Here is a 27,576-nt window from a genome sequence, read left to right as displayed (position 1 = left end):
CAACAGAAGAAGGGGACACAGTCTCAAGTTGTGCCAGGGGAGGTCTAGGCTGGATGTTAGGAGGAAGTTGTTGGCAGAGAGAGTGATTGGCATTGGAATGGGCTGCCCAGGGAGGTGGTGGAGTCACCATCCCTGGAGGTGATCAAGAAAAGCCTGCATGAGGCACTTAGTGCCATGGTCTAATTGACTGGATAGGGTTGGGTGCTAGGTTGGACTGGATGATCTTGGAGGTTTCTTCCGACCTGGTTGATTCTATTCTACTGTACTCTATTCTATCACACTTCATAGCATCGCCTACAACCATCATTCTCTTTCATCTCACAGTTCTCACTAATTTTTCTTACTCCATCCCCTTTATCTAACCAAGACTGTTTGTCTTTTGTCAGAGAACTTACATGCAATGTTATTTTTATATTCTAAATTATAGAGCCTACGTTTCCTTCATGCCCTGCTCAGATTCTACTACTACAACATTCATTTGCACACATAGACAGATCTTTATGAGAGAAGGGAGGCGAGGTATTATTATCTCCTTACCTGTAGAAACATCATTCCTACTTCCCACCACCTAGCACAAAATAATAAATCACCTCAAGCTCCCAAGATGCACTCTGAAATAACATTTTGTTAGTTAGCAAGAAATACAGTATACTCCATTCAAAAGAAAAAAAAATAGTGTTTTATTAACTACCACACTGTTATAATACACTTTAAACGTACAATAAGGTAGCCTTTAAATTTGAGGTGGTTTTAAGAGTAACAAATGAAACAGATTTCCAAATGTTTGGAAGGAGGTGAACTGCAGGAATTGTTGTTGTACATTTTTGGGGAAAAATGTGTATAGCACTTACAGACTGGCTATATAACTTCATTTTTTGTACAGGTTTTCTTTTTTTCTCTATAATTGAAAATATAAACAGTCATTAAAAAATAAAAAGAAACTTCAGCATAATAAAAAACATATATGTTTATCAGTTAAATGTACTGGATACATACAATTTTTAAGGGAAGAAGCAAAAAAAAAAAACAAACAACCAAAAACCAAACAAATAAACAAAAGGAAAGATGGTTGATATTTAAATGCAGGTTGACTAACCAAAAAACTAAACAACAAACAAATAAAAACATCATAAACCCCCACATCCCACCCCCCTCTTAGTTCACTATGACTATATCCATATGTTTGGGAGTACTGTCAATATGGAAGTGATTCTTGGGTTGTATTTGCATATGTTCTATTTCACTGGTAATTTACAGGATGGCTTTTAAGGCCCTGGCAGACAGATGGGTTTCTTTTTTTGGAAAGAAAAAAAAACCAAAAGAGTTAATAAAAATCATCACTGCTGAGACGCAATACACCTTATTTTTGGTCCTCCAATGTTCAAAAGAAGGGATATACTTCACTATAACATTTGCCTGACCACCCAAATGCCTCAACCTATACATATCTTTTTTTTTTATCTTTTTTTTTTTTTTCCTTTTTAAACATTTTAAACATTTTAAACATTGGTTATATTGCCCACCTTGGTTATTGAAAGAATATTAACAAGACATCCTTTTGGCAAATTAAATCTTAAACATGGCTTTTCGATAGGATTTAAAAGGTGACTATCCCTAGAGTTCCATGTTAAAACGTAGTTTGCAAAATCTTACAAGAGTAATGCTTAAAATATTGTACATAGTTAACCTAATTAAAATAATTAGCTTCAAAATGACAAGTTGATGAGCTAAGTAAAGCCTACACTATGTAACATTTGCTTGGAAACTTGATTTGTCAGTTATGCATAATAAAAATTCCAGTCATCAAGAAAATTACAAAATTTCTTTTATCATAACATGATTTCTTTTCACCCATCAACTTCTTTTATCTTACAATAGATAAATACCAACATGTTCTCATTTTTTTTTTACACTAAACCACACAGGATTGATGCATTTGGTTAGACTACCATTTCCATCATTAAATTCTTCTTCTTTTTTTTTTTCCTTTTTGTTTGTTTTTGTTTTTTTTTTTTAATATAACTTGGTAAAATTTCATCTCTTCTAGATTCCAAAAGTACCTACAAAACCCATGCAATTTTACCAGTTTAATATACTATGGAATATCATACAAAGTAAGGCATTTCAGTGTCATGTATAACCAAGTTACTGTCAATCCAAAAATTTTTGCACATCAATAAAAAGATATCTAAGAACTTAGGAACAATATTCTTCTCACTACTGTATAAAAATAACCACAATTAATAGGTATCTTGTGTAATATTTACTCCATTGTCTCGTTTCCCGAAACTGTGACAAGCTGTAAAGGTATTTCAGTGTTGGTAAGAATATCCTGATTGCTGGTGCCAGATGTATTGACAGTTCCTATTCCTGAAACGGAACCTTGCTGAATATTTGCAAGGATAAGTGTTGTTCCTCCTGCAGTAATCAAAGTATCATCAGGTGTTGCTTCTACTGATGCCAGCACTGTACTGCTAGAGTGAATACCTTTTTTATTCTGATGTGTTTTAATGTGTTTGGCAAGGTGGTCACTTCTCATAAAGCGTTTTGAACATTCTGGACAGACAAATTTCTTCTCACCTGTCATGGAAGACAAGAGGGAAAAAAAACAACACGTTTTCAAGAATGAGTAAGATTGCAGGTACAACAAAAAAAACATTTGCAAGAATGGAAAAAGATTACATCTACACCAAAAACATCTTCAAGAATTAAAAAGAATCACAGAATCAATCAGGTTGGAAGAGACCTCCAAGATCATCCAGGCCAACCTAGCACCCAGCCCTGTCCAATCAACTAGACCATGGCACTAAGTGCCTCATGCAGGCTTTTCCTGAACACCTCCAGGGATGGTGACTCCACCACCTCCCTGGGCAGCCCATTCCAATGCCAATCACTCTCTCTGCCAACAACTTCCTCCTAACATTCAGCCTATACTTCCCCTGGCACAACTGGAGACTGTGTCCCCTTGTTCTGTTGCTGGTTGCCTGGCAGAAGAGACCAACCCCCACCTGGCTACCTTCAGGCAGTTGTAGACAGCAATGAGGTCACTCCTGAGCCTGCTCTTCTTCTAAACACCCCCAGCTCCCTCAGCCTCTCCTCACAGGGCTGTGTTCCAGGCCTCTCACCAGCTTCGTCACCCTTCTCTGGACACATTCCAGCATCTCAACATCTCTCTTGAATTGAGGGCCCCAGAACTGGACACAATAGCTGCTTCTCCTCCTCAGACCTACCAAAGTCAACTATGGGTGTACATCGTCCCAAGACTTTAGAAAAGTTACATGACATGGACCCCGATCCCCCCAAGCCCTCTCTAGTGAAATGCACCAGACTCAAAGCAAGTCAACCTGTGTGTGTCCTTCGGTGCCGCTGGAGCTCGTCGCTGCGAGTGAACCTCTTCCCACAAAACATCCAAGTACAAACAAAGGGACGCTCTCCGGAATGCCAGCGGAGGTGAGCTCTCAAGTGTGACGTTTTCCCGTACACTTTGCCACACCCTGGTATGTGACAAATGTGTTGTTTCTTTTTGCCCAAGTTGGAGCCTCTGTTAAACAAAAAAAAAAAAATAAGGCAAAATAAAAACCAAACAACCACCAACAAAAGAAGTTACACAGCCTAACACATTGCTCCTAAATACTGGGCACATGTATAAGTGGGAACACAAACACCAAGAGCAAACCTGAATGGCTTCCCATTTGTGTTTCAAATACAGTCAGGGTCCAGAACACTCACTAAGAAGCTGGAACAAAATTCTGTGCAGCTATCTCGATTCTGCAACAAGCTACAAGTTCACAGCACGGGAATTTTAAATGACAGAAGTGCAATTTCCAGCAGGCACACATGGATATGGAGTTGGAAACAGAGTCATTCCAGCAGGTTGTACTACTTCAATGATGAAGTGCCTGTATTTAAAATTTCTCCCAGTTTCAGTTTTTACCATACCAAAGACTGTTTTGGCAAAGAGAAACACAGATGACTGTGACTGCCAAAATGGAAACCAGGGATCTTTGCAACCAGGAAGAGAACAGATGGGACTTTTGGCATCTTGGGGAAATCTGCAAAGCAATTTGGGGTTGGAGGACAAGCACACTAACCTGTATCTTTCCACTACAAGGAGTGGTGGTGAAACAGCTGATCTTGCTGACATTTAAACTAATTCCTTGGTATTTCAGGGGGAAAGAAAAAATTCCATCAAAATGTCAACATATAATTCACAGAAAGAATAATCCAGACTGCTGAGCTGCTGCCTGTTTTAAGACACTACCTCACTGACATGTTAAATGATTTATTCAAGAGGAGCACCTAACACAAAAACTTCTTTTTCTTGTTCTTAATCTTTTTTTTTCTTTTTAAATAAAATCACCAGAGAGAGGTAAGAACCTCTGAAGACCTAGAGAAAAGAGATCACTCTGTCCAGGACAGGCCATCGTGATTGATTTCAGCCAATTTAAGTGTTTGCTGCTGCTGAAAGGGGCACTCTAGGGAACAGATATGGCGAACAATGCAGTTATCAATGCTGATACAAGGGAGGAGATTGGAAAATGCAGCCAAGCATCAGGCCACCTTATTCAGCGGCAATGCTAACTTTGAACATCTTGAATGGATGCTGAAACCACAATCATGGGCACTACCATCCTCCATGACAGATCACACCATCCTCTGTCGCCTCCCCAGGGCAATTTCTTTTCTTCCATCAGATGTTCAACTTCTGCTTAGCTATCCAGAGGCTGAAGGATTTGCCAGGCAACTATTAGACCCTGATTCTCACCTCCTGTATTCAGAACAGCTCTGAGGGTTCAGTGTAAAATGCATATACACTTTAAGCAGTTAGCACTCGGAGCAAGCATTTCTAAACAGACAGAAATGAAAAGACTTCCAAATTAAGTACCATAAGATACTCCTGACACTACAGGAAAGTAAGGAGATAAAAATCAGATTAGGGCCTACAAAATGTTTGTAAGAAATCTCAATATAGAGCAACGTTGATAGTGCTTCATTAGTGATTTTCTCTCAAAACTATCACTTTTACACACTAATTATTTGTCATGACAGTGTAGGTTTTGACTTCAGAATACATTTGACAGCAGTAGAATTAGAGGGTTCAGAAGGCTTTCGACCCTACTGAAGTAGTGCTAGACTTATATGAGCCTATAGAGAGAAGAGACTATGGTTTGGGGGTATTTTTGGCAGGGTTTTTGAGTGGTTTTGTTTGGGTTTTTTTGGTTTATTGCCAGGTTCACCTGCTTTTTTTATTAATTTCCTATATAAAGTTACCTGGCATCTCCTTCCTCACCTGAAATACCTATTTTTGGTACATCTGCTACATCTGAGTTGTCAGGTTCACATTTTTCCAAGGCCTTCCCTCAAACCAAGACTTAAAAAGCAAGATTAACTCTAATGTCTGGCATTTAATTTAGAGTAGAATTAAAGGGATATCCAGGTTGGAAAAGACCCTCAGGATCTCCAAGTCCAACCTATAACCCTACTCTACAAGATTCACCTTAAACCACATCCAAACGACCCTCAAACACATCCAGGGTGGGTGACTCCACCACCTCCTTAGCAGCTCATTCCAGTGCCTGACCACTCCCTCTGTGAAAAGCTTTTTCCTAAAGTCCAATCCATACCTCCCCAGTCTCAGCTTGAGGCCATTCCCCCTTGTTCTGTCTCCAATTAGCTTTGTACTATGCCACTTACACAAAAGCTCAGCATTCAGAAGTTTTGGATATTCAGCTGATTTCCAAAGTGTTTAGCAAAACATCTTTAGACTGCCTTTTCTTTCCAATTATTCTGCCTCTGCTGATGACTAGGCCACTACACCAAAATCTCTGTAACAGTTGCAGTGGCATTTGTCTGTCAGCCCAGAACACTCAGCTCCATGGACTCCAAGAAAGAAATTTTCTGTACTCTTCCTTTAGTCTTACTGCAACCAGTTCCATGGTTCCCAGGCTCTATGTTTACCTTCTTCCAATGATTCTGTTCTGGACAGCTCTTTTATAGGTCCTCTTGCCTGGTGTCTGAAGGCATCTAGCAATTGCAACACAGGGCAAAGGAACACCCATGGCTCTTCTCCATCATACAGTCTCCATAAATGAAAGAACTCTCCACAGGATCTCATTATCCCATGTTTTCAATTGCTGCCCAACCCCATGTAGCACTAAGAAATGCTCAGCCTGTGCTTGTTACCACAAAATGTCTTCCTGCATTTGGAAGTCTATTTCTGTATACAGTGTATTTTTTCCTGCATTTGATATTTCATCCTCACACTTACTCCAAACACAGTAAAGCATTTCCCTTCGCAACAAATAGTTTGTAACTTTGCATGATACAGTATGTGTGACACACAGCAAAAATCACTTAAAATCATATTTCAGGATTCCTAAGTCACTCGTTTGGATTTGCTTAATTACACCTTTAATCTAGACTGAAGGAAAGAAAGGTTCAACTCATGGTCAACTTACTGTGTGTAGGTGGTGTCACACATATTTCTAAGAACCTCACTTAATTGGTGACAGAATTCCTTAGCAGCCTCCAAAGTTCAAAGTAAGGGGAAGCCAGGGAATCACAGAATGAAATCTGCAAGACTACCATGAATGAATAACTAAGTGTATTTAATCCACACAACTCCATGTAGGCATCTGCATGTTTACTTCACGTGTGCACTAAAACTGACTGGGTATGAGCCAAGTTCTATCTGGATGCTTTGCAGCTGTGACAGTCTGGCACGATGCCCTAATGCAGCATGCTAAGAGGTCTTTCTTGCTGCTCTGGCCAATAACCTCTGAGTAAAAGGATATGACTCAGGTCTACTCCTCCAATTAATACTTAAGTATTTCCATAGCATGTTTTAGCTTTATGAAGACTGGAAACCATATTTCTCATAACCTTGCAGAATGTAACAGCTTCAGCAGCAGACACATTCACCCACTAAGAAACTGGACTTCCAGGAGGGACAGCAGCATTTAAAGAGTAAAATATACACTTACTAGTTATTTTAACAATGTGTCTTCTACAGTTATGTACCTTGAGTGGTGCTCAGAAGCACTCTTTCTCTATAGTTCCAGACTGTAGTAGTTAGACCTAAGTGTAATTCCAGATGTAATTGAGAGGTTGAAATCTCCAGGTGTAACTCAAAATGAGGGCGAACTTTCCACCTAACTTCTGAGATCCTACATTCTGTTTGGGATCAGTCATTCTTTGAGGTACATCTCTCCCTCTCGCTCCTTCTCCACTTGCTTATCCACCATTTACTATATGAACTTCAGGGTATAAAGTCTTCATTTACATACCTACTGCACCACCCTCTTCCTTTTTTAACTTGGCCCCTGCCTAGTGAGCTAAAGGCAAGAATGGCTTCCTGCTTCACAGACCTGGCACAAAAAGAAGTCCTTTGAAGACTGCCTAGCAGTCTAATTCCGCATTAAGAGTCAAAAAAACCCCAAGAAAAGCCAACAAGAGAAAACAGAAAGACCCCCCTATGTCACCTTTGTAACCAAAAAACTGAAATGACAAGAAATGCCAAAATTCAGGCTACACAAAAGATTAAATTATGATGAAGTCTACATATATGAAGTCAGGTACTACCTTCTCCTACCCCATTCAGTGCCCAGGCAGGACAGCAGTCGCTGAGTGAAATGCCACTCAGAACTTTTTCACACCAATCTAATATGCTTTTCTTGTCTTATTAGTCACATGTTAAGTACTAACTTAAATACACAATTATTAATTTCCCCAGTTTTTTTTACCTTATGATAGGGACTCAAACACAGTGTCTAAGAAATTCACAAACACTGGTGAGTGTATCATCTTGCAACACTTTGGTGTAGTAGACTTGAACTGGAATAATCATCTCATACATCCGAATATGAGGTTGAAAGAGATTAAGGCCAAAATCATCAAAGATCTACCAGCCTTCAGGTGTCAAGTTTAAGACAGCAGAAGCATATCTCCTTAGAGTGCTGTAGAAGTTCACAACTCAGCTTAATTGATTTCTTTACAAGAATGAACTCAGTGCTTCTGCAGTGGAAAAGGAGGGGTGGACAGACAAACTCCTCCAGAAGATCAGAACCCTTTTGCTGCAGTCCTGTATCTCATTCCCTAAATGCCTTTTCATTTCTAAAATAAATGAAGCAGACATCAAGCACTGCACAGCCCTGATTCACTCCCTGTGCATCACCCATCCTATCCACTGAATGGCACTGGGAGTCATATGAGAAAGATTAGTGTGCAGTCATGTAATTAGCAACCAAATAGCAGTGCATAAACACAAAGGATTAAAGTTCCTCAGGGTATCTTAATCTCAGTATTCGTCAATTTCCAAGTTCCCAGTTTTGTACCTTAACATCATTTTAAGAACTGAACACTACCTGAAGCAAATATCATGCTATCTGAAACTTCACAAGTCATCAGCAGAGTTGAAAGAAATCAAACCTCAGCATTACAGCACTAGAGACAAGCAAGTAACTCTAGCAGCTATAAAACAGGACCAACATGTGTCAGAGGAAGAAAGAAAACATTCCTCCAAGTGGGCTTACTCCTTTTTGCTAGATTCTCAAGGAGTTCCACATTCTGGTGGAAAGTTGCTTTAGTAACTCTAAGCACTTTCCCTCTTTTTATTTCCTCATTGTTGTCTCATTCATTATCCTTTTTTTAATTCCAGTTCAAACTCTTCTCACATGCTGACTTTCTGTCTTACTTTTCCTACTTGGTATATTTGATGTGTCGAGTGGATTTCAGATTTTCACCTATCTAAACTCCATTCTAGCTCTTACCTCAACTCCTTCCCAAATCCCCATATCAGAATTTCAGTCAGACTACAGCCTTCTCTAGACTTCACCAAAACCATCTCTCAGATTCTCTCAGAAAGATTCTGTCTTGGCCTTTGACTTTAAAACACAGTGTTATAGCAACCTGCTCAGGAGGAAGAGAACTTTAAAGATGTCTCTAAATTGAAGCCACTGCAGTTTGGAATAGAGCACAAGGATGGATCATGTGAAATCTCTGTTACCTAGAAATATGGGCAGTGTAAATCTCATTTTCAGAGCTTTCTCCCAGACTGAAGCAAATCTCAATCCATGGTGTACTTTGGGCAGTACTCCATGGCAGTTCAGGGCTCATCAAGAACCGAGTAATGTCTGTACCAGGTTTGAGTGAACTACACATAAGAATTTAACAAGAGGAAGCAGATGGATAAAGATGCTGTGTAACCTTTACCACAGATATCACTAACTTCATTTGTGATGTAAACGTTTCAAAGTACTTTTGTATTAAGCACTTGATACTTACACAGTACTGCTACCCAAATACTCCCTCTCTGTGTTTGCACAGAGTCTAGAATAAACAGCAAAAAAACATGAGACTTGCCAACAGACATATTCAGTCGGTATCATTAGAACTCTTAGAGCCATAGGACACTGACATGTTATTTAAAGAGAATTCATTCATTTACACCATAGTTTTCACATAAATAAAGACTTCAAGAATCTATTATCAAAATGGACACATTTGCATGTACTAGAAAGAAACCCCTGCACAATTACATCAAGCACAAATACACCTAAGCATTCTCACTTGTAAAAGGCTGCCTATTATCACCAATTCCTCTCTCATATACATAATCAAGATGTTTAAAATTAAGTGTTTGAGAACAGAATAAAATCTTTATAAGAACAAAAAGTTGAAACACATTTTCATGGGATACCAGACAATAAAACATGGCTTTCTATGTAGTCCTGAAGTTTTGTGAGAATTGGAACTCAGTCCCTCTTTGCTAACCAAATCTCCTCTAACTTTGAAAACAGTCAGCCAGTTCAAAATTTAAACAAGCCTTGTTTTTCTTAATAAAAAAACTAAGATAACTGTATCTTTATAATATTCTACATAAATCAATTTCTTTTCCCCAAACTGTGGGGGGAAAGAAATGCTCAGCCAGTGAGGAAATGAAGGAACGCAGGATTTAATCAAGTTCTCGACATATCACACAAACATCCAGGTTGGAAAAGACCCTCAGGATCACCAAGTCCAACCTACAATCAATATGATAGGGAGCTAATCATAGATGTGCATATTCCCAAATATTTCAGTTTTCTATTGCTTAGGGCAATATTCTAACTCACTCATTTGTACTAGGTAGGATTTATCTCCAAGTTTTTCCAATTCATATCAATGAAGTAACTCAGAGAGGATGGCATAATCTGCCCATCCATCTGCAAACCCAGAAATAAAGGTGTCAGTCCTTTATTGCATAAGCTCCTTTGCCTAAGCCTACAGTTTTCTCTTGCCACCAAAAACTGCTGCTAACTAAGGCTCCTTTGCTCCTCACTCATTACTGTTTTCATCACCATACGTGTTACATGACACTGAACATCATGTACCTTCCACCACCTTCTTTGCAGTTGGGACATGTGCACGCTACGCGCCGCAGTCTTTTTCCCTCTTGATGTGGTTGGTCCCCTTCCTCATCTACCACTTGTACTCTCAAATGTGTTAGATCATTGGTATTCAGTGTAGAATCACCACTCAGCTGCCACTCTTCTGGATCAGGCTCCTCTTCTTTAATCCTAATATCTGAGGAAAAGAATAAACTCAGATCCATAAGTAGGCCATTAAAGAGACCAAAACCATAATGATCAAAACTTTTTACTGCTGAGAGCACTATGTCAGTCAAAAGTCAACATCCTTTAGTGCATACTGACATTGTTTCTGTCCCCTTGTAACCTGTAATGTATTAAACAAGTTTATCTTACTATATATTTAGAAGTTGAAGACAAGATATAATGAAGTACTAAAGTTCAAGTTCAAACAATTATTGGTAGGGAATGCTGTCACCAGGAGGATACTGCTTGCTGGAAACTTAGGGAAAACTGAGAAACAAAAGGTTGGACATAGGTTGAAAAAAAAAAGGTAAATGTAAGTATTTCAAATGACCCCAAGTAGCCAGGTATGTTTGCACAAGAGAAGTCAGTATGACGTGATACAGCCTTTCTCAACCATTGTCAGAAGTTTTCTATATGCAGAGATACATAAAACAACATCAGAAACCAAATAAAAAAGTTTGACCTAAGAGAGACCAAGCTAAAGAACATTCTAAACAAATCATGCCTTTGCTTCATTTTCCCCTTCTCACCTCAAGTGTTTGCCTTTTCCACTGTACATAGAGAAGAACACGTTTAGAGAAGAAAGCTATTCAGCCTTAGAGACGTATGCAACACACAAAGCACTTAAACATTTTGATAAGCTAGTAGTCAAAACAGGGCTTTGCAGTTTCATGGATTTATCCTAATAGGATAGACTTCTGCAAGTATGTATACTCTCTCCCTGCAGAGCACTCATTCAATCTCATCCTAGGACTAACTATAGCACTATAGCACACTGTGAAACAACTACTATTTAAAGAAATGTATATCTTAATAGGAATATTTTCCCTTTTGGACACTATTCCAGGTTTCCAATGAGCTGAAAGTCTGTATTTAGGAAAAAAAAAAAGACAATTTCCATAAATCATTTTAGAAAGCTGAACCCCAGCCCCCTGGCTTAGCAGAGTAGTTGAGTTTTGGGGTTTTTTTCAGTAAAAATGATTAGAATCATAGAATCAACCAGGTTGGAAGAGACCTCCAAGATCAGCCAGGCCAACCTAGCACCCAGCCCTGTCCAATCAGCTAGACCATGGCACCAAGTGACTCATCCAGGCTTTTCTTCAACACCTCCAGGGATGGCAACTCCACCACCTCCCTGGGCAGCACATTCCAATGCCAAATCACTCTCTCTGGCAACAACTTCCTCCTAACATCCAGCCTACACTTTCCCTGGCACAACTTGAGACTCTGTCCCCTTGTTTTGTTGCTGCTTGCCTGGCAGAAGAGGCCACCCCCACCTGGCTACAGCCTCCCTTCAGGTAGTTGTAGACAGCAGTGAGGTCACCCCTGAGCCTCCTCTTCTCTAGGCTAAACAACCCCAGCTCCCTCAGCCTCTCCTCACAGGGTTTGTGTTCCAGGCCCTTAGCTACTAGTACAAACTAATAAACAAGCCATGAATGGGTTTTTTTGTTTGTTTGGTTGGTTTGGTTGTGTTCTTTTTTCCTTTACTGAAGCTTCAAACTAAGCTGTGTTCCTTTCTGGATGTATTTAAGAGACTGCTGTCCCTGCAGAACAAACTCTGTTGTCATGTAGATTTTTATCCTCACCAAATTCAGATAAAGCTGCACAGGCTGCATGATAAAACATAAGAAAAACCATGCTGGTCAGATAAAAACAGCATCTCTGTCCCAGCACAGACCAGGAATGAAGTTAACAATAAAACAGATGAAGAGTAGCAGTTATCTGGACTACCTTCCAAATCACCTCCAGCATCTATCTGTTTAGTGACAAAGGATGTAGCTACACACAAAAACACGCTATGAAAGTCTCACTCCAGTCTTTCCCAACGCTACAGTTTGCTTGCCTTTAACTTGCACACGTAAAGCCATTTGTGGGGCTGTGCTGTAAAGTACAACACTAATGTAACTGAAGTTACAATAATTCTCTGGGAAATCACTGCATTAGGAAGAGAATTACAGGTCAGAAACAAGGAAGTCTACAACAATTATCTGGGTTAGCAGTAAAAGCCAATGCTAGAACTGAAGTTCGCAGCAGTATGACAGGAGTTGATCTGTGGGAATCCAGGAGCTAGCATGCTCACTGACTCTACATGTGTGGAAACATTCAGCAGAACTACTGTGGTAAGCCTGTCCAAACACCTGCACGCTGAGCTTCGCTGTTAACAGAAGAAGTTCACAACAGCAAATGAGAACATAACAAGTGTCTCTCATCCGAAGACCTAGAAAACCTCTGTGGTGACTTCTAGTCTTCTGCAATACCCACCAGACTATCTTCCCTACTACTTCTTATTACTGTCTACAACTACCTGAAGGGGCAGTGTAGCCAGGTGGGGGGTGGCCTCTTCTCCCAGGCAACCAGCAATAGAACAAGGGGACACAGTCTCAAGTTGTGCCAGGGTAGGTATAGGCTGGATGTTAGGAAGAAGTTCTTCACAGAGAGAGTCATTTCCCATTGGAATGGGCTGCCCAGGGAGGTGGTGGAGGCACCGTCCCTGGGGGCCTTCAAGAAAAGCCTGGCTGAGGCACTTAGTGCCGTGGTCTAGTTGATTGGATAGGGCTGGGTTCTAGGTTGGACTGGATGATCTTGGAGGTCTCTTCCAACCTGGTTGATTCTATGATTCTAAATTAACTCCTTTTCTGAGACTTAGAGATAATAACATTATTTCTTAGGTAATAACTTCTATATACACATAATATATAAAATTCCTTTTACATCAGCAAAGATTAAAACACTACCTAACATAAAAGCAGTTTATAGAATTGATCTCTCAAATTGGATACTATTAAATAAACTAATACATTCACTTAGAGAAACTTGAGGAAAAGGCAACAGCCTGAATTACTCATGCAACAGGGTACATAATAGGAATTTAAACACAGCACAGTGGCAAGGCTGCCAGTACAGGGCAATTCAAGTCTCCAAGCAGTTCTTTAGGACTCACATGTTATGCACCACACTCAAGTTCTTTTTTTTTGTCTAATGTTCCACAAAATGTACCTTGTCTAAATTCTGCTTTGATTTAAAGTAAGAATTAAAATAAGGCTAATAAAGCACTGTCTTAAGATTATAGTTTAATTATTAAATAACTAACATTAGACATTGGCATATGATGAGTTTGTAGAGTCAGTAGCTGAATCCAGTTAGTACCTCACACCCTTGTTTCAAGAGTTGGCTACATGTCCTAGCAAAGATGAGTGGATTAAATTAGGGTATGGATCTGTGCTTTCAAGACCTAACTCCACTAGTGACATGAAGTATTCCACATAGCGTATTTCTCCTGATATACTGACACTCCAAAGTCACACTCTAATAACAAAGATACACTTCTATTACTGCACACCAGTATCCAGGGTTTTACACCTCTATCCCCAGCAATGTTTGTTCCACTCCACAAACTTTCATCATGATTTCCTTCCACTTTTTTCATATCGCTACTCCCAGTTCCTCCCAATCATCACCATTATTGCAGCAATGAAAAGGCTCATAATAGTTTTATAATGGTGGAGGCATAAAGAAAATCATTTGGACAAAACAAGAGGGAGATTGGAGTAAATAACTTGCACAGACATACAACACTTTATAGTATTACTTTTAAAAATGCAAAACTGAAATGAAGTCAAAATAGTACTGTGTGTGTAACGTTGTGCTGTGTTTCCTGATTATCTTGGTAAGGCAGAAAATGTAGCTATTGCTTTAGGTATTCCTCAGAAGGACCATCTTCTACTCCAGGCACACAAAAAGGTATAATGTAAGCTGGTCATTTAGAGAGAGGACTTTTTAATACTTAAGTAGAACACAGGTCAAGTAAAACAAAATTAAAAGAAATAGAAAAATATGAAATGTTTATCTAGCCCCCTCCAGGATGCAGGATAGCAGAGTGGAATGTATCAGATCCTGTAGTGGACGTGACTGCCTGAAAAAGGTCCTCAGAACTCCTACGTCTGTTGTCCTACAAGGAGGTTTTACATTATTGCAAGAGATAAGGGAAAATTCCATCACTGTATTGCGGGGGGAGAGAGAGGGTTCCGCTGTAATTTAAATAACAGGAAGAAAATTAACAAGTAAAAGGGGCAAGCCATGGAGAAGAGCAAAAGTCTTCTCGCATGCAATGGAACTGGAGACTATGCAAATTCATACAGATAGCAACGACTTCACATTTCTCTGTTCCTCTGGATGTGCTCTAATTCATCCTCAGCTGACAGAACACTAGGTTTTATGCATGCTCTGCAAAAAAGTGGCATTAAAAAACTGCATAACCCTTAAAGCAATGAAAAGCTAACAAAAACACTGGCAAATTAGAGGCAACTCTTGTTAAACCAGTTAAACACTGACTAAATGAAGGTTCCATTTTCTTCACTACTATTTTATTTCTATGCTCTCAAATTTCTGTATATCATTACTTCTTAATTAAGTTCAAAACCTATTACTAGATAAGTATGAAGGGGAAATTCAGACAAAGGCACTGTTTCAAATTGCCTACAGATGCTGAAAACCATTTATTCTGTTCAATTCCTTTTGGTATCTAGTGAGCCAGATTTGGTTTAGGTTTTACTTTCCTCTAAAGGATAGAAACTGGGATCTTGGTGTACAATTTTGTTCCAAAGATAGTATTTCATAGTCAGAAAAAGTCCAAAGCTGGTTACAATATGGAGCACATTCAAATATATTTGGCAAATTAAAAACAGGAACTAAAGCACTTCAGAGAATAGCTAAACTGACAGGATGAAACCATGCAGATGCAAATGCAGCTTAAACTACTCCCAAGTACATTTCAACTACAATCAAGGGTGCTGCTCACTGACACAGCCAGGTCATTTATCTACTTCAGCATTTATCAGCCGAATGCATCAATTAAGCTTTGTGTTCCGCCTTGGCCTGTTTCAACTAGGTGTCTGTGAAAATGTTGTTTCCTTCACCTACAAGGAAAGTTACTCATTTACCCAGCCGCCATAGAAACCCAGATAAACCAAGGCAGAAGGATGCAATGCAAAAATGCTTTATTTGAGGATCATGCCATTCATCTGCTTCTGCAGTCTCACAGAAAGGCACTCTAAGCATTACCTGCAACTACCTTGAAACAGCAGCTTCCAGTTTAGCTGCTTTTCATAGACGCTGAAAGCCACCCTGCCTTTTAACTCGGCTAAGCTTTAAAAGTTCCTCATCTGAAAAGGTGAAATACAGTGCTTCAGCTGAAAAGAGATTTGCAGCACCACTGCACATACTTTCACACCAATTTCCTCAAAGTATCACAAACTGACTGCAGTTCCAATGTCTTGGAATCAGTCATGTCTATTGATTTAGTTTTCTAAGTAGGTGCTTCCCTTCCCACCCCTCCCAAGGAAACAGATCTGAATTCCAATCTCCTCTCCATCTTTTCTTCTAAAATTTGTCTTCTTCTATAGTGCAACTCACATTGCCTCAGTATATTGACTATTCTTGTCTTAGTCTCTGGATGCAAATAAGCTTTGATAAAGATGTTCGACTGTCCTTGTCCATTCGCACCTAGATGTATCCCTCCCCATGGCAAGACGATTGGCAGATAATCTTCAACATCCTTTCCAAGCAAAATCATTCCATGACTATGACAAACCAAACTATTTTCATTGATCTTAAAGGTCTTTTTGACATTAAATGATCCAATTATTTAAATTATACTCTTCCTACCAGCTGGCCAGCTGTGCAAGTCTTTCAGAGAGGAATCACAACAAAGTTAATGATTCCTACTCTGATTTGCCCCCCAAAAACGTGTGAACTTAAGCAATTTTATGATGTCATAAATTCCAAAGCAACAGAGCATCATCTTGAAACACCTGTGAACTCCAGCTTCAGAAGACAGACCACCATCTAGTTTCAAATAGCTCCAAAGCTGATTTTAAGTTTCTGAGGAAAACTGCGGTGTACAAAACAAAGAGCAAGAGCTCAGTACTGACTATTCAAGCAATACCAATAAGATTACTAAAAGCAGAGCTATAGATTTTTTTTCCTTGAAAGAAATGCCACATACTGTATTTACAAGAGATCCTAAGCATTTCTGTGAGCTGCTTCTTTTAAAAGTTGAGCTGCAAAAGTATCTAAGCCAATGCTACCACAACACATATTATGCATCAAAGAACAGTTACTTACCCTACAGTAACTGCAGTTCTTTGAGATGTGTTGTCTACAGATTCTCAAGATTTTGGGTTCTTATGGACAGTAATGCCTGCTGCAGCATGCCCTTAATTTTTCCTTTTTTTTTCCCATAGTTGAAAATATAAGAGGGGATAACTAGAAAGGGGGAAGAAAAGTTAATCATGCTCAATATAGAAGTAGTCAGGCGCTGCAGAAATAGGCAAGGAAAGCAGGTGAACGTAGAATTCTCTGACCAGCAGGGTTAAGTATTCCTACATAAAAGAGTATGAGACTGCTGGTAGGGTCAAACAATACAACTGTCAGCAGTAATTCAGGAAGGAAGAACTGTTCAATTAGTGGTTTTGTTCTGTATTTTAGTGTAAGCCAAATAATGGTCCTATCACTAGATGAGAATGAAAAGCTTTCCACTGACAGAAAAGTAATGAAGATGTAAAAACAGATACTGAAATAAACACTTCATAAATCAACAGATTAGGGCAATTTTCTTTCAATAATTTTAGGAGGAGGCTAAAGAGCTCTCTGCAGTTTTAGTGCTGCAAGCCTTTGACCATCTGAACGCTCCAGTGGATTAGGAAAAAACCCTTTAACTTTATTAATACAAAAAAAAGGGTAAACAAAGACTCAAAAGAAGTAGGGAAAGAATGAATGTTGGTCTAAAATGTGATTGTGGGAACAATTAGATTCAAAAAGACTTCTTTCTGTATATCAGTGATGACACCATTGCTTATGGAATATATTTGAGAGTTCTGCAGAGCAAGTGACTTAATAGGATACAATAAAACACACTGATTAAGAAAAATGAAGTACAAAACACATGGAATATGTGGATTCAAAACTGGTATGATGTTTTAATGCAGATTGAGAAGTATCATGTCTGCATGATAAATAATGAGGACATCTCACTGACAATGTGCTTGCTTTTCCCTTTTCTCCTTAAAAATCCCTAACTTTGGAAAAGAATGTCTTCTATGAGCACCGAAAGACAATCCATCTACAACACAGACTTGTCTTCAAGGGGGCAATCACAACCAGGATCCTGGTGAGAATTCACAGCATTATGAAAAGACTGCCATTGTCCTTGATAGAAACTCCTGATGCATTTTATGAGCCAGATGCACTGACAAGATAACTTGAGAGATCAGAACCAAAGTATGTGATCCTGCCAGGAGGCTCAAAAAGCAAGAGAACTGCACAGAACCCTAAATGATAGACCTAAAGTACTGAGACTACAGAAAGACTTAGGATGAGTTTCCAGGCACTCTTTTTAAGTTGAAGCAGTACAGGAAATAAAATCCCTTGCCTCTCTCATTTCATTGATACTCGACATACATTCCCACAGGTGTGAGTTCTCCTTTTGCTTCAGGAGTACCCTGTAAAAAGGGTATTTGAAAAATGAAAAAAGGAATGAGTACCAGAAACTGGGTAATGTATTCTTTTGTGAACATCTAGATGGTATCTGAGCCCAAGGTAACTCAGGCTAACATCCCTAAGCTTGAGAATCTACGCCGAATCACCAGACACTCAGCACATCAGACAGAATAGTCACTTAAGAGTAACACACATCCAACAAAGTTTCAACTCATCACCATGGGCTGTAAGAAAATTAATTAGACTGAGTTGTTTTGAAACAGAGCAGAAAAGCACATGGAATACAGAGGGAGAATTCTATCCCATAGTAGATACTGCACAAAAAAAAACCAACCAAACTTAAAGTTATGCAAACTTTCTACATTTGAAGTGACATAAATTACCACATGCTGATTTAGCAAGACAGTGAACCACATACAAACATGCCTCAGTCGTAAATAGCCCAAAATAGATGTTGTTAAAGTATTTACTGAACATCATTGCTGCAGTTTACTTCATGCATTTCATAAAGCCTTTTAATAATCAATTTCATGATAAAACCATGCCTTTCTCTCAAAAGGTTGGTATAAAGTACCTTAGAAGGAAAAACTGAACAACTGAGAGGAAAACCTAGAACTCAGAGAAAAAAATTGTGTAATACTGAAAACCACTCAAAAATTTTTATGAGGTTATGGATGCCAGAAGAAAGCTACGCTTTAAGCAGCATCCTGCACTGCTTCACCAGCAGCATTAGAACAATGAAGCAACCATCCCTGCAATTAAAACTGTAAAGACTCCATTTTTAGTTGTGTTTGTTTGGATATTTGGACTGTTTTACCTAACAGATGTTAGACCAGAGCTTCACAAGGCACCAACAGATCAAAGTTAAGCTGTCATTCTGGCAACTATTTACTTTGTAAAATTGTCAACCAATTTTTAGGCCAAACTCAGCTAAATTACTTCAGCATGATAGAGTTCAGGTTCTGGAAAGAATGAAAATAGCCAACCAGTCCTATTCTCTACCAATTGGTGTAAGCTGATCAACAGCCACGAATGAAAGCTTCAATGTCAGCAGGCAGATGAGTCCATTAAGGAGCTGTATATACTCCTGTTAGGGAAGGAGCTAGGAAGAAACATGTAGAAATGAGGACCTCAGCTTTGCAGTGGCACTTTCAGTCAACACTTGAAGAGAATCCCTTTGACTTTATTCACCTGTAAACCAATCTGGAAAACCATTTTTTAATTTTTAAATTAATCTTTTAACTGAGTGTGTCTGGGTTGACAAGCAGCAAAGTCCCTTCTCCAGTCACCGCCACTTTCTTTCAGGTCACTTGCTAGTTTCTTCAGGTGCTACTGGAATATCCAAAGGCATTAGGAAAACAAAAAGTATCCAGCATCTTAAAAAAAGTTACCAGGTCTTATCTTGGTTGCTTTAAATTGCCTTTTTTTTCAGGAAATAATCCAAAATATGATTTAGTACATTAATACATTAACCAAGACACCATTATAACTAGTTTTTAACTGTTAAGTCTCCTTTGTCTGGACAATGGCTTCAAGGAGTTGAAAAATTTCCAGTAATTAAAAATTTCTTTCAAACTAACAAAAATATACCAGACAAACCCATGAAAAACAAGCTGGCACATTTCAGTACCCTGTATTTTTCCAAAAGGGAATGGTACCTTATTTGAAATCTATAAACTTCTTCAATCTGGTGTAAGAATAAACACCTTTCTTGAGCAGCTGTGTTGCTAAAGAGTAACGTAAACTGGGCACCTAACAGCTCCTTTTGTTACACACAATGTGGTATTTTATTACAAAGTGACACAAAAGCAATACACTATTAGGCAGCTTTCTCAGGTTTAACTTCCTCTCAAGACCAGATGACTGAAGCCAGAACACACAGGTGACAAAGACACCCTTTTGCCAGTGTTTAACACACAGGTGCTCTTTAGTATAGATTACTGTTTTAAAAAGCAATGCTGAAGAAAGTTTCAGCTATTGCTAGCCAAAACCCTTCCCTTCTGCCACTGCAAGGCAATGCTAAGCACAATGAGGAGGAACATGAGTGCTAATAAACACTCTAAGATAAAATAAGCTCGGCCAAGACTTCTTGGAACAAATTCCGTGCTGTGAAGGTCTCTGCATATGTACCCCTTAAACCAGGCATTCTGGTAGAAGGAGAATCACTGGACATCTTTCAAAGAACACTACACATTTACTGTTTTAGGCCTGTGATGACTTTCCATTATGAAAAGCAAACGTGAGACCTAGGCAAAGAGATTTATCACACGTGATGAGAACAGAAAAGATGTCCTCTGTTGCTTACTCAGGAAGCTAGGCTTATACACCTCTCACGCAATAGGCTGTAGCTACCAAATTCTAAAACCTAACCAAGTTTTCACACCTACACTGCTCACAGAGCAATCTATGTTAACTGGACTTCAGATAATTACCAACCATCTCTGATCCAAGAGTAAGAACACAGTCTTTTTGCCACAAGTAGAAAAGTTTTGCTAAATGAGAACAGAAAATCCAGCCCAACTGTATTTATAAAGAAAGCATGTCATACAGGATAAGGGGAAACTCTTACTTTGCCTCAAAGTTTGTGGACAACCTGCAGGAAAGAGGAATCAAGTGGCCTCTTACTCTTTAGCTTTAACTTCTGACATTCTGTTGTCCCACCCACACACCTTCCTCTTTCAGTTTAAAACCTACACTGGTTTTCCTCATTTGCAGATCAGAACAACAGTAATTTTTGATGGCAAATTATTTTTAACACATTTTTTTAACCTGTTTTAATTGTACATTTGTTCTTTGGCCTGAAGAAAGGGCACCATAATGTATTGTAAGGAGTTATAAATAAGGAGAGGAACATCACTGAAAAAGTATTCTCAGACACCTCTGATGCAGACAAAATACCAGATGCATATGGAAAAGATGATGAAGGTCAATCTAGATAATTCAGTCTGATTCCATTAGGCAGAACCGTGTCACATTGATTGTTACTTTGGAAAAGTGAGTTTCTGGTAACATATAGGAGGAACCAATTAAATCCTCCCCAAATTTAGGGGATGCCAGTTTTAATACCTTTCAGTCCATTTACTATTCTCAGAGAAGTAGGAAAAGTACCACTATAAATTTCCACCTGATCTTTAACAATATAAACCAGGTGTTTATGCCTATTCACTTCAGGCAATAGTTTCTGCTATTCCTCTGCTGATTCTGACTATTTAATCACATTTCATATATCACATTTACTGTCTTCTCTTTTCATGTTAATTTCCTCATAGGAAAATATGCTTAAGGAATGCTTGATGGAATCCCCTTATATTATAAACCACCATTAAAATACTCTTCAAGGACTGTTAACAAACAAACAGATTGCATACAGCAGATTAACTTCTTTTTCATGTGTTCTTTCTTTTGGTTCCTCTCTCCTGTTTTCTTTTCCATCTTTCTTCTCAACTTTCTGCTGCTACTCCAGAAGCAGTTACATTAGCTGCATGATCCTACACCAAATATAAATCTCAGAAATAAAGTTCTCATCCTCCTTGTATTTCATATTAGCCACAGTGCCCTTTTTCCACGACTTAGATTCTGACAAGTGAGTTTAGCTGTATTGTCATATATAATAAATGCTTTTTGTTACTGATGTCTATACTTCATGTCCTCACAGGTAGCAAGGTGGTCATGAAACCAAACCAAGACTCTGTGGTCACTGGAAATAGAAAATTTAAAACCTAGGATTACACGGCAGAGCAAATGCTCTGTTGCTGTTGGCTACAAACCAACAAAGAGCTTATCTAGGTCTGGGTAACTTTGTCTTGGGAAGTCCATAATACAGAAGTCACTTCCAGTGAAAAGGAACTAAAAAACTATGCATAAAATTCAAAACATGCATGTTTTATTTAAACATTTATGCTTTGCTATCTTAATGAACCAGAGCATTGGATCACATGATTAGAGTAAACCATCATTTCCAAACCGCTCTGTGCACATTTCTCTGCCAGATTATTTCTACTGCTCACTCTGCTCCTTATCACTAGCCTGGGCACAAACCCTCAGTGATGAGATTAAATGACTTCAAATACAGCAAAACGTCTTGAACCTCATTCATCTGTTTTTCTTTTAGGCAGCTATGCCCTGAAATTTAGAATGCATTGTATCAAGTTTACCAAAAATAAACGGGCATGTTTATTTTTTTCTGACGTTAAGAAACACCTATTTTAAGAAAACAGCCTTTCTTCTCTGCTTAGAGAGATAAAACACACTGTGAGGTTTATCATTAACAACTGCACATTTTGAAACATAATGCAAGTAATAGTACAGGGTATTCACATACGTTCTGCAGCAGAGCCTCAATTTTGGTATTTACATGCTTGTTCCACTTTCGCTTATGCAGGTTTGGTACACCACAGGTACACTGATATTAAATCAGTAGGAAATTAATTGAACAAAACAGCAGACAAGTAACAACACCTCAGGGGGGTCTGAAAATTTTCAGGGGAGAAAAAGACTCCCATTACAAGAAGGATGTGGATGTGCTGGAGCATGTCCAGAGAAGGGCCACGAAGATGACCAGACAGCTGGAGCACCTCACCTCTGATGACAGACAGAAAGAGTTGGGCTGTTCAGTCTGGAGAAGAGGAGGCTCTCAGGTGACCTTACTGTGGCCTTTCAGTATCTGAAGGTGGCCTACAAAAAAGCTGGGGAGGGACTTTTTAGGCTACCTGGTAGTGACAGGACTAGAGGGAATGGAGCAAAGCTGGAGGTGGGGAGATTCAGACTGGATGTAAGGAGGAAGCTGTTCAGCATGAGAGTGGTGAGAGTCTGGAACAGGTTGTCCAGGGAGGTGATTGAGGCTCTGTTCCTGAAGGTGTTTAAGGCCCGGCTGGATGAGGCTGTGGCCAGCCTGATCTAGGGTAGGGCATCCCTGCCCATGGCAGAGGGGTTGGAACTAGATGATCCTTGTGGTCCCTTCCAACCTTGACTGATCCTATCAACAAATACATTTGGATTTTACATGAAAACATCTATTCAGGACTGGGAAGAATAAGGTGTGTTAACAATACTTCTCTCTTAAGAGTCGTGGTAGTTGATTTTCTCCTCCTCAATTTAGTATGAAGATCTTCTGCATAACAAGACTTACAAATCATCAATTAGCATTGTATTAGAAGTGTTGTTGACTATGACCATTTGGGAGTTACAGGAGCATAAACTAGAAGAAGTGAGAATGGACTATGACCCACATTACAGTATCTCTAATGGACTGACCATTTGAAATGAAATCTATTATCACTATAAGCCAGTGTATTTTGTAGGCCTCTGCAGGAAGACAACGCTACACCATTATCAGCATTTAAACCAACCACATGCAATGATAAAAAAACAACTTTCTGCAAAAAGAGGGAAATAAATACCTGCAGGACTGCCAGCATTTTCTCCTTGATGCAGCTGAATACCAGCAGAATCTATAGAGTTTACTGTAACTGTCTGTAGATTTGGCAACTGAGCAGTGCTTAGACTAACTGGAGTTGATGTCAACGCCCCACCTGCTGCAACTTGACCAAGCGTGAGAGTCTGCACAGGAGTTAGAGTTATTTGTTGACCAGGTGCATTCTGAATTTGCAAGTTCTGCAAGTTCTGAACTCCTTGAACTTGAAATGTCTGCCAGGTTATCTGCCCAGAAGGGGTCACTGTTTGTGCCTGAATTAAAAAAGTCCCAGGATTCAGCTGCAGTTGAAGATTTTGAAGAGCCTGCTGAGATATACTTTGACTTGCTTGCACACCGTGGATTGTCTGTTGCGCGATACCTTGTACAATCTGGCCTTGACTGGTTGGCTGCTGAGATTCTTGAAGCTGTATATGTTGTACAATTGGCTGTGCTGTGGAGACCTGAATATTTTGAGCCTGCGTGTCATCAGAAACTGATGTCTGGATGTAATTTCCCTGAAGATCAGAACTATGAACTTGGCCACTAGTTGTGGTCAAGTTGTTTGCATTTTGTTCCAATATACTTGAACTGTCTATGGTGACGGGCAATTGTGACGAAGATGAAGTTGGCACAAATAAGTCATTATCAGTGGCGGTTTCTGTAATTTCTGGAGAAACTTGCTCACCAGTCCTTTCAGAAGTATCTGAACTATCCATGGCCTGTCCGGTATTTATCAAATGCCCATCAGCATTAATGCCTGCTGTCATGGTTTGAGAACCACTGCCAAGTCCCAAAGAATCTAGATCAACACTATTGATGGGTACGAACGTAATATTTCCTGGCAGTCCAAGTGGGACATTAGCAACCACTTGCGCTTGGCCAGGGAAAGACGAACCACTGATTGCAACTCCCTGAACCTGGACTTGACCAGACTGCGACAAGATATTCTGAATATTAGTTGAAGGTGTCCCAGAGGCAATGATGGTTTGATTAGAGCCAGGAATGATCTGAATTTGACCAGTTTCTTGATTTATGCTGCTATTATCAGAAGAGGCTGCAAAGCCAAGTTGAACCTGCTGACCATCCGCTGTCTGGATCTGGGGTATGACTTGGTATTGTACGTTAGACACTGTACCATTCGACGAATCTGATCCCGGCGCAACAGAAAAGATTTGTTGATTTTGCAAACTCTGAATAGGAAGCACGTACTGCCCACTTGAAGTTACTGTGGCAGCACCTGGAATCTGTACTATATTACCAGCTTCATCCTTTATAGTGGTAGGAGCTGCAGACAAGACCTCCCATCTATTTGGAGTTCCTGCTAATTGCACAGAAGCCAAATCCCCTGTCTGAATAAAAAGAAAAAAGAAAAGACAACATTTTAAAAAGGGTCGTGCAGACTATATGCAGTTTTGAGCACTACAGAAAACTCCAAGCAGTATAGCCCATATGAACAATAGCAACTACGTTAGAACTATGAAATACAGACTTTTGTAAGTAAGCTAATGCCCGAGTCAGAGTAACCAGCGTGTAGGTAGTGAGCAGGTCAATCGCAGCTCCTGTGCCACGACTTTGTCAGGAGACCACCAGCAAGGTTATTCTGGTAGGGAGGCTGCTGGACAATCCAAATCCCTGGGAAGAAGGGAGCTGGCAGGGGCTGTTGGAGCTGTCATCACCAGGTTACCCTATGACTCACCTAGACTCTTTACCTAGCCCAGTACCTATCCTCTAGAAGTGGAGGCATGTCCCTGAAGCCAGCACCGCCTGGATCTCCCGGATCTCCATTGTGTTATATATGGTACAGATGTGCACATTGTGACTCCCAGTAGTCAAGGGAGCGTTAAGAGGTAACTAACATGCTACAGTTGGAAAGACTGAATAGCCTCAGTTTAACTTGCACATAACACAAAGTCCTAGTGTTTATGTGTTTGAGTTACTGTTTCCCTAGGGAAGAAAGCCTCTAAACTAAGGACTTTCACACAGGAATCTCTACTGGATTAGACATACATACATGTTAGAGGGAAGAAAAAAATAATACATTAAGTTGAACAACAAAAAAGGTCAGTGTTTCAGAACAGATGCCCAGATCATTACAGATTAAGGAAGCTACAGACTGATGTAGTATGCTTTTGTTTCTTACTCAGTAAAGAAAAGGCAAACTGCACTCACCTTTCTTTACCAAAGCAGTCTTTTTCAGAATGGAGTATAAAGAGTTAGATTTAACATCCTGGTATTGTAAATAACCACCAGACTAAAAAAGATGCAGTTAAACTTCTCCTTATCTGTTTTACAGCACTGCAGTAAACCAACGGAATAACCTAAATTTCATCAGTAAGTAACTTGACTTACAACTTCTTCAGCACTGTGAAGCATTTCTTTCTTTTTGGAAGAATTCTCAGGACATTGAAAGAAAAGTTCTAATTTGTCCTTCTGCCCTGATCCTGTGATCACTCCTGGCAGGAAAGTTACTGGAGCATATCATAGCTTCCTCCTGATTCTGCACTATGAATTCCTTTAGAATAAAACCTGGATACGGAAAATACAACACACAGCTTACCCTCTTCTAACATGGTACTGAGACTTTACCAGCCTAAATTAATCATGTGCTATGCAATCAAGTGAATTTGGTTGACAGTGTAGGCTGGGACTTCACTAGTTTCACTTTCATATTCCGGCCTGATCTACGAGGCTACACGAACAAGAAAAATACTCTAATACTAAATACTTACTGAAAAAAAAAAATAGAAAGCTAGCCTTCTTCTGTCCTTAAAGGTCTACATAATATTTCAGGTAGTTTATTAGTAACAAATGTTTATTATTATATAAGAACAAAATTAACTTCACAGCCTTGATACTTCATGAATCAGAAAGAGAAAACAAGCTATCATAATTCCATTTTATTATTTTCCTCTTAGGCTGATTAGCTCTTCATTTAAAGAACTCTTAATTCCTTTAGTCTTTCAATCTTATAATTTATGAACCTAGAAAAAATATGCAATATCCCATATCACACCATCTTACCTAGAGAAAGGCAAAAACTTCCATTTTCCTCTCCTACTGCATTTGCCTTATGCTCCTGTGTTTAATATTGTTTACTGGTTGTTGAAATGCTGCCAAGAAAGTTTACAACTACTCAATTCACTGGTATATAAATACTTATTAACTGAAGTATCAACAGATCCATAAAAGTCAAAGGCAAGCATCAGTCGAAAATACCCAAAGCAAAAATGTGACTGTTATATATTTAATGTGTCATTATAAATTAATAACAATGTGCTGATACTATGCTAGAACAAGAGAAAAAGAAAAAGCAATGGGAACTGTTACACATCAGTAATTTCTCACTGCTTTAAGACTATGTACAAGCAAATGTTGAAAGTCGATGCTGTAACCAGACTGACCTAATACACAGAAGTATGTCTGTGTCTACTCATAACATACAAGTATCCTCTCACAGAAATAGTTCAAAAGGAACTTGTTTCCTTCGTGATATGGAAATGTTCCATACTATTCTTCTCACCAAACATCTGTTGATTTCCATATCGCCACTCAATGGTCTTTGCCCTTTTCATGTTGGGCACACACCTCTCCTCATCTTTTTATGGTCTAGTGAAATCTTCCCTCAAATCCTGCTCTGTAAGGGTTTTAGGTCAAGAGTGTCATACCTTTAGTAGATGTATTTGTCAGTCCATGCAGAAGTTTCAGAGTAACCATGCATGTGGATATGAAGATATTGCTACACAGGGTAGATGAAATGCCTGTTATTCACATGTCGCTCTTACAACTGGCTATATCAGACACTACCAGATGAATCATGAGGAGGGTGGGGCAAAGAGAGGGTGAGGTTTTCAAGAATCTACCTAGCAGCTATCAAAATTACTAGCATTAAAGCATGAAAAACTCTTTGTGGTAAAGCATACTTGAGGGTGATCTCTAACCTCAACTGGCCATCAACCTGTCATAACAAACTTGATTATTAACCCTTTCTCAAAGTCTGCTGAGCCAGTAGGACATTTCTTACACTACAAAAAAGAGTAACTTTTCACTTCATCCTCAGGCAATTAAGCATTGCTG

General features: G+C 39.2%; 1 protein-coding gene across 3 annotated transcripts in view; it reads right to left on the bottom strand.

Annotated features, from left to right (window-relative positions):
* Positions 1-656: 656 nt before the first annotated feature.
* The window catches only part of SP3 (Sp3 transcription factor), a 35,580-nt gene continuing 8,660 nt past the window's right edge, over positions 657-27,576 (bottom strand). Inside the window, exons 1-6 of one of the 3 annotated variants that reach the window (XM_064162517.1) lie at positions 25,852-25,890; positions 23,489-24,851; positions 10,371-10,563; positions 9,283-9,327; positions 3,345-3,541; positions 657-2,580 (exon numbers count right to left, since the gene is read on the bottom strand). In XM_064162517.1, coding sequence (XP_064018587.1) covers positions 2,264-2,580; positions 3,345-3,541; positions 9,283-9,327; positions 10,371-10,563; positions 23,489-24,851; positions 25,852-25,875 — 2,139 coding nt within the window. In that variant the 5' untranslated portion in view covers positions 25,876-25,890 and the 3' untranslated portion in view covers positions 657-2,263. Of the gene's footprint in view, positions 2,581-3,344; positions 3,542-9,282; positions 9,328-10,370; positions 10,564-23,488; positions 24,852-25,851; positions 25,891-27,576 lie in introns of those variants that run through there. The other 2 variants (XM_064162503.1, XM_064162508.1) reach the window with 2 other exon arrangements.

Source organism: Pogoniulus pusillus, chromosome 2 (genome assembly GCF_015220805.1).
Source record: "Pogoniulus pusillus isolate bPogPus1 chromosome 2, bPogPus1.pri, whole genome shotgun sequence".
Taxonomy (NCBI): Eukaryota; Metazoa; Chordata; class Aves; order Piciformes; family Lybiidae; genus Pogoniulus; species Pogoniulus pusillus.
The sequence above is the reverse complement of the archived record's forward strand: the minus strand, read 5'-3'. Positions and strand labels throughout refer to the sequence as shown.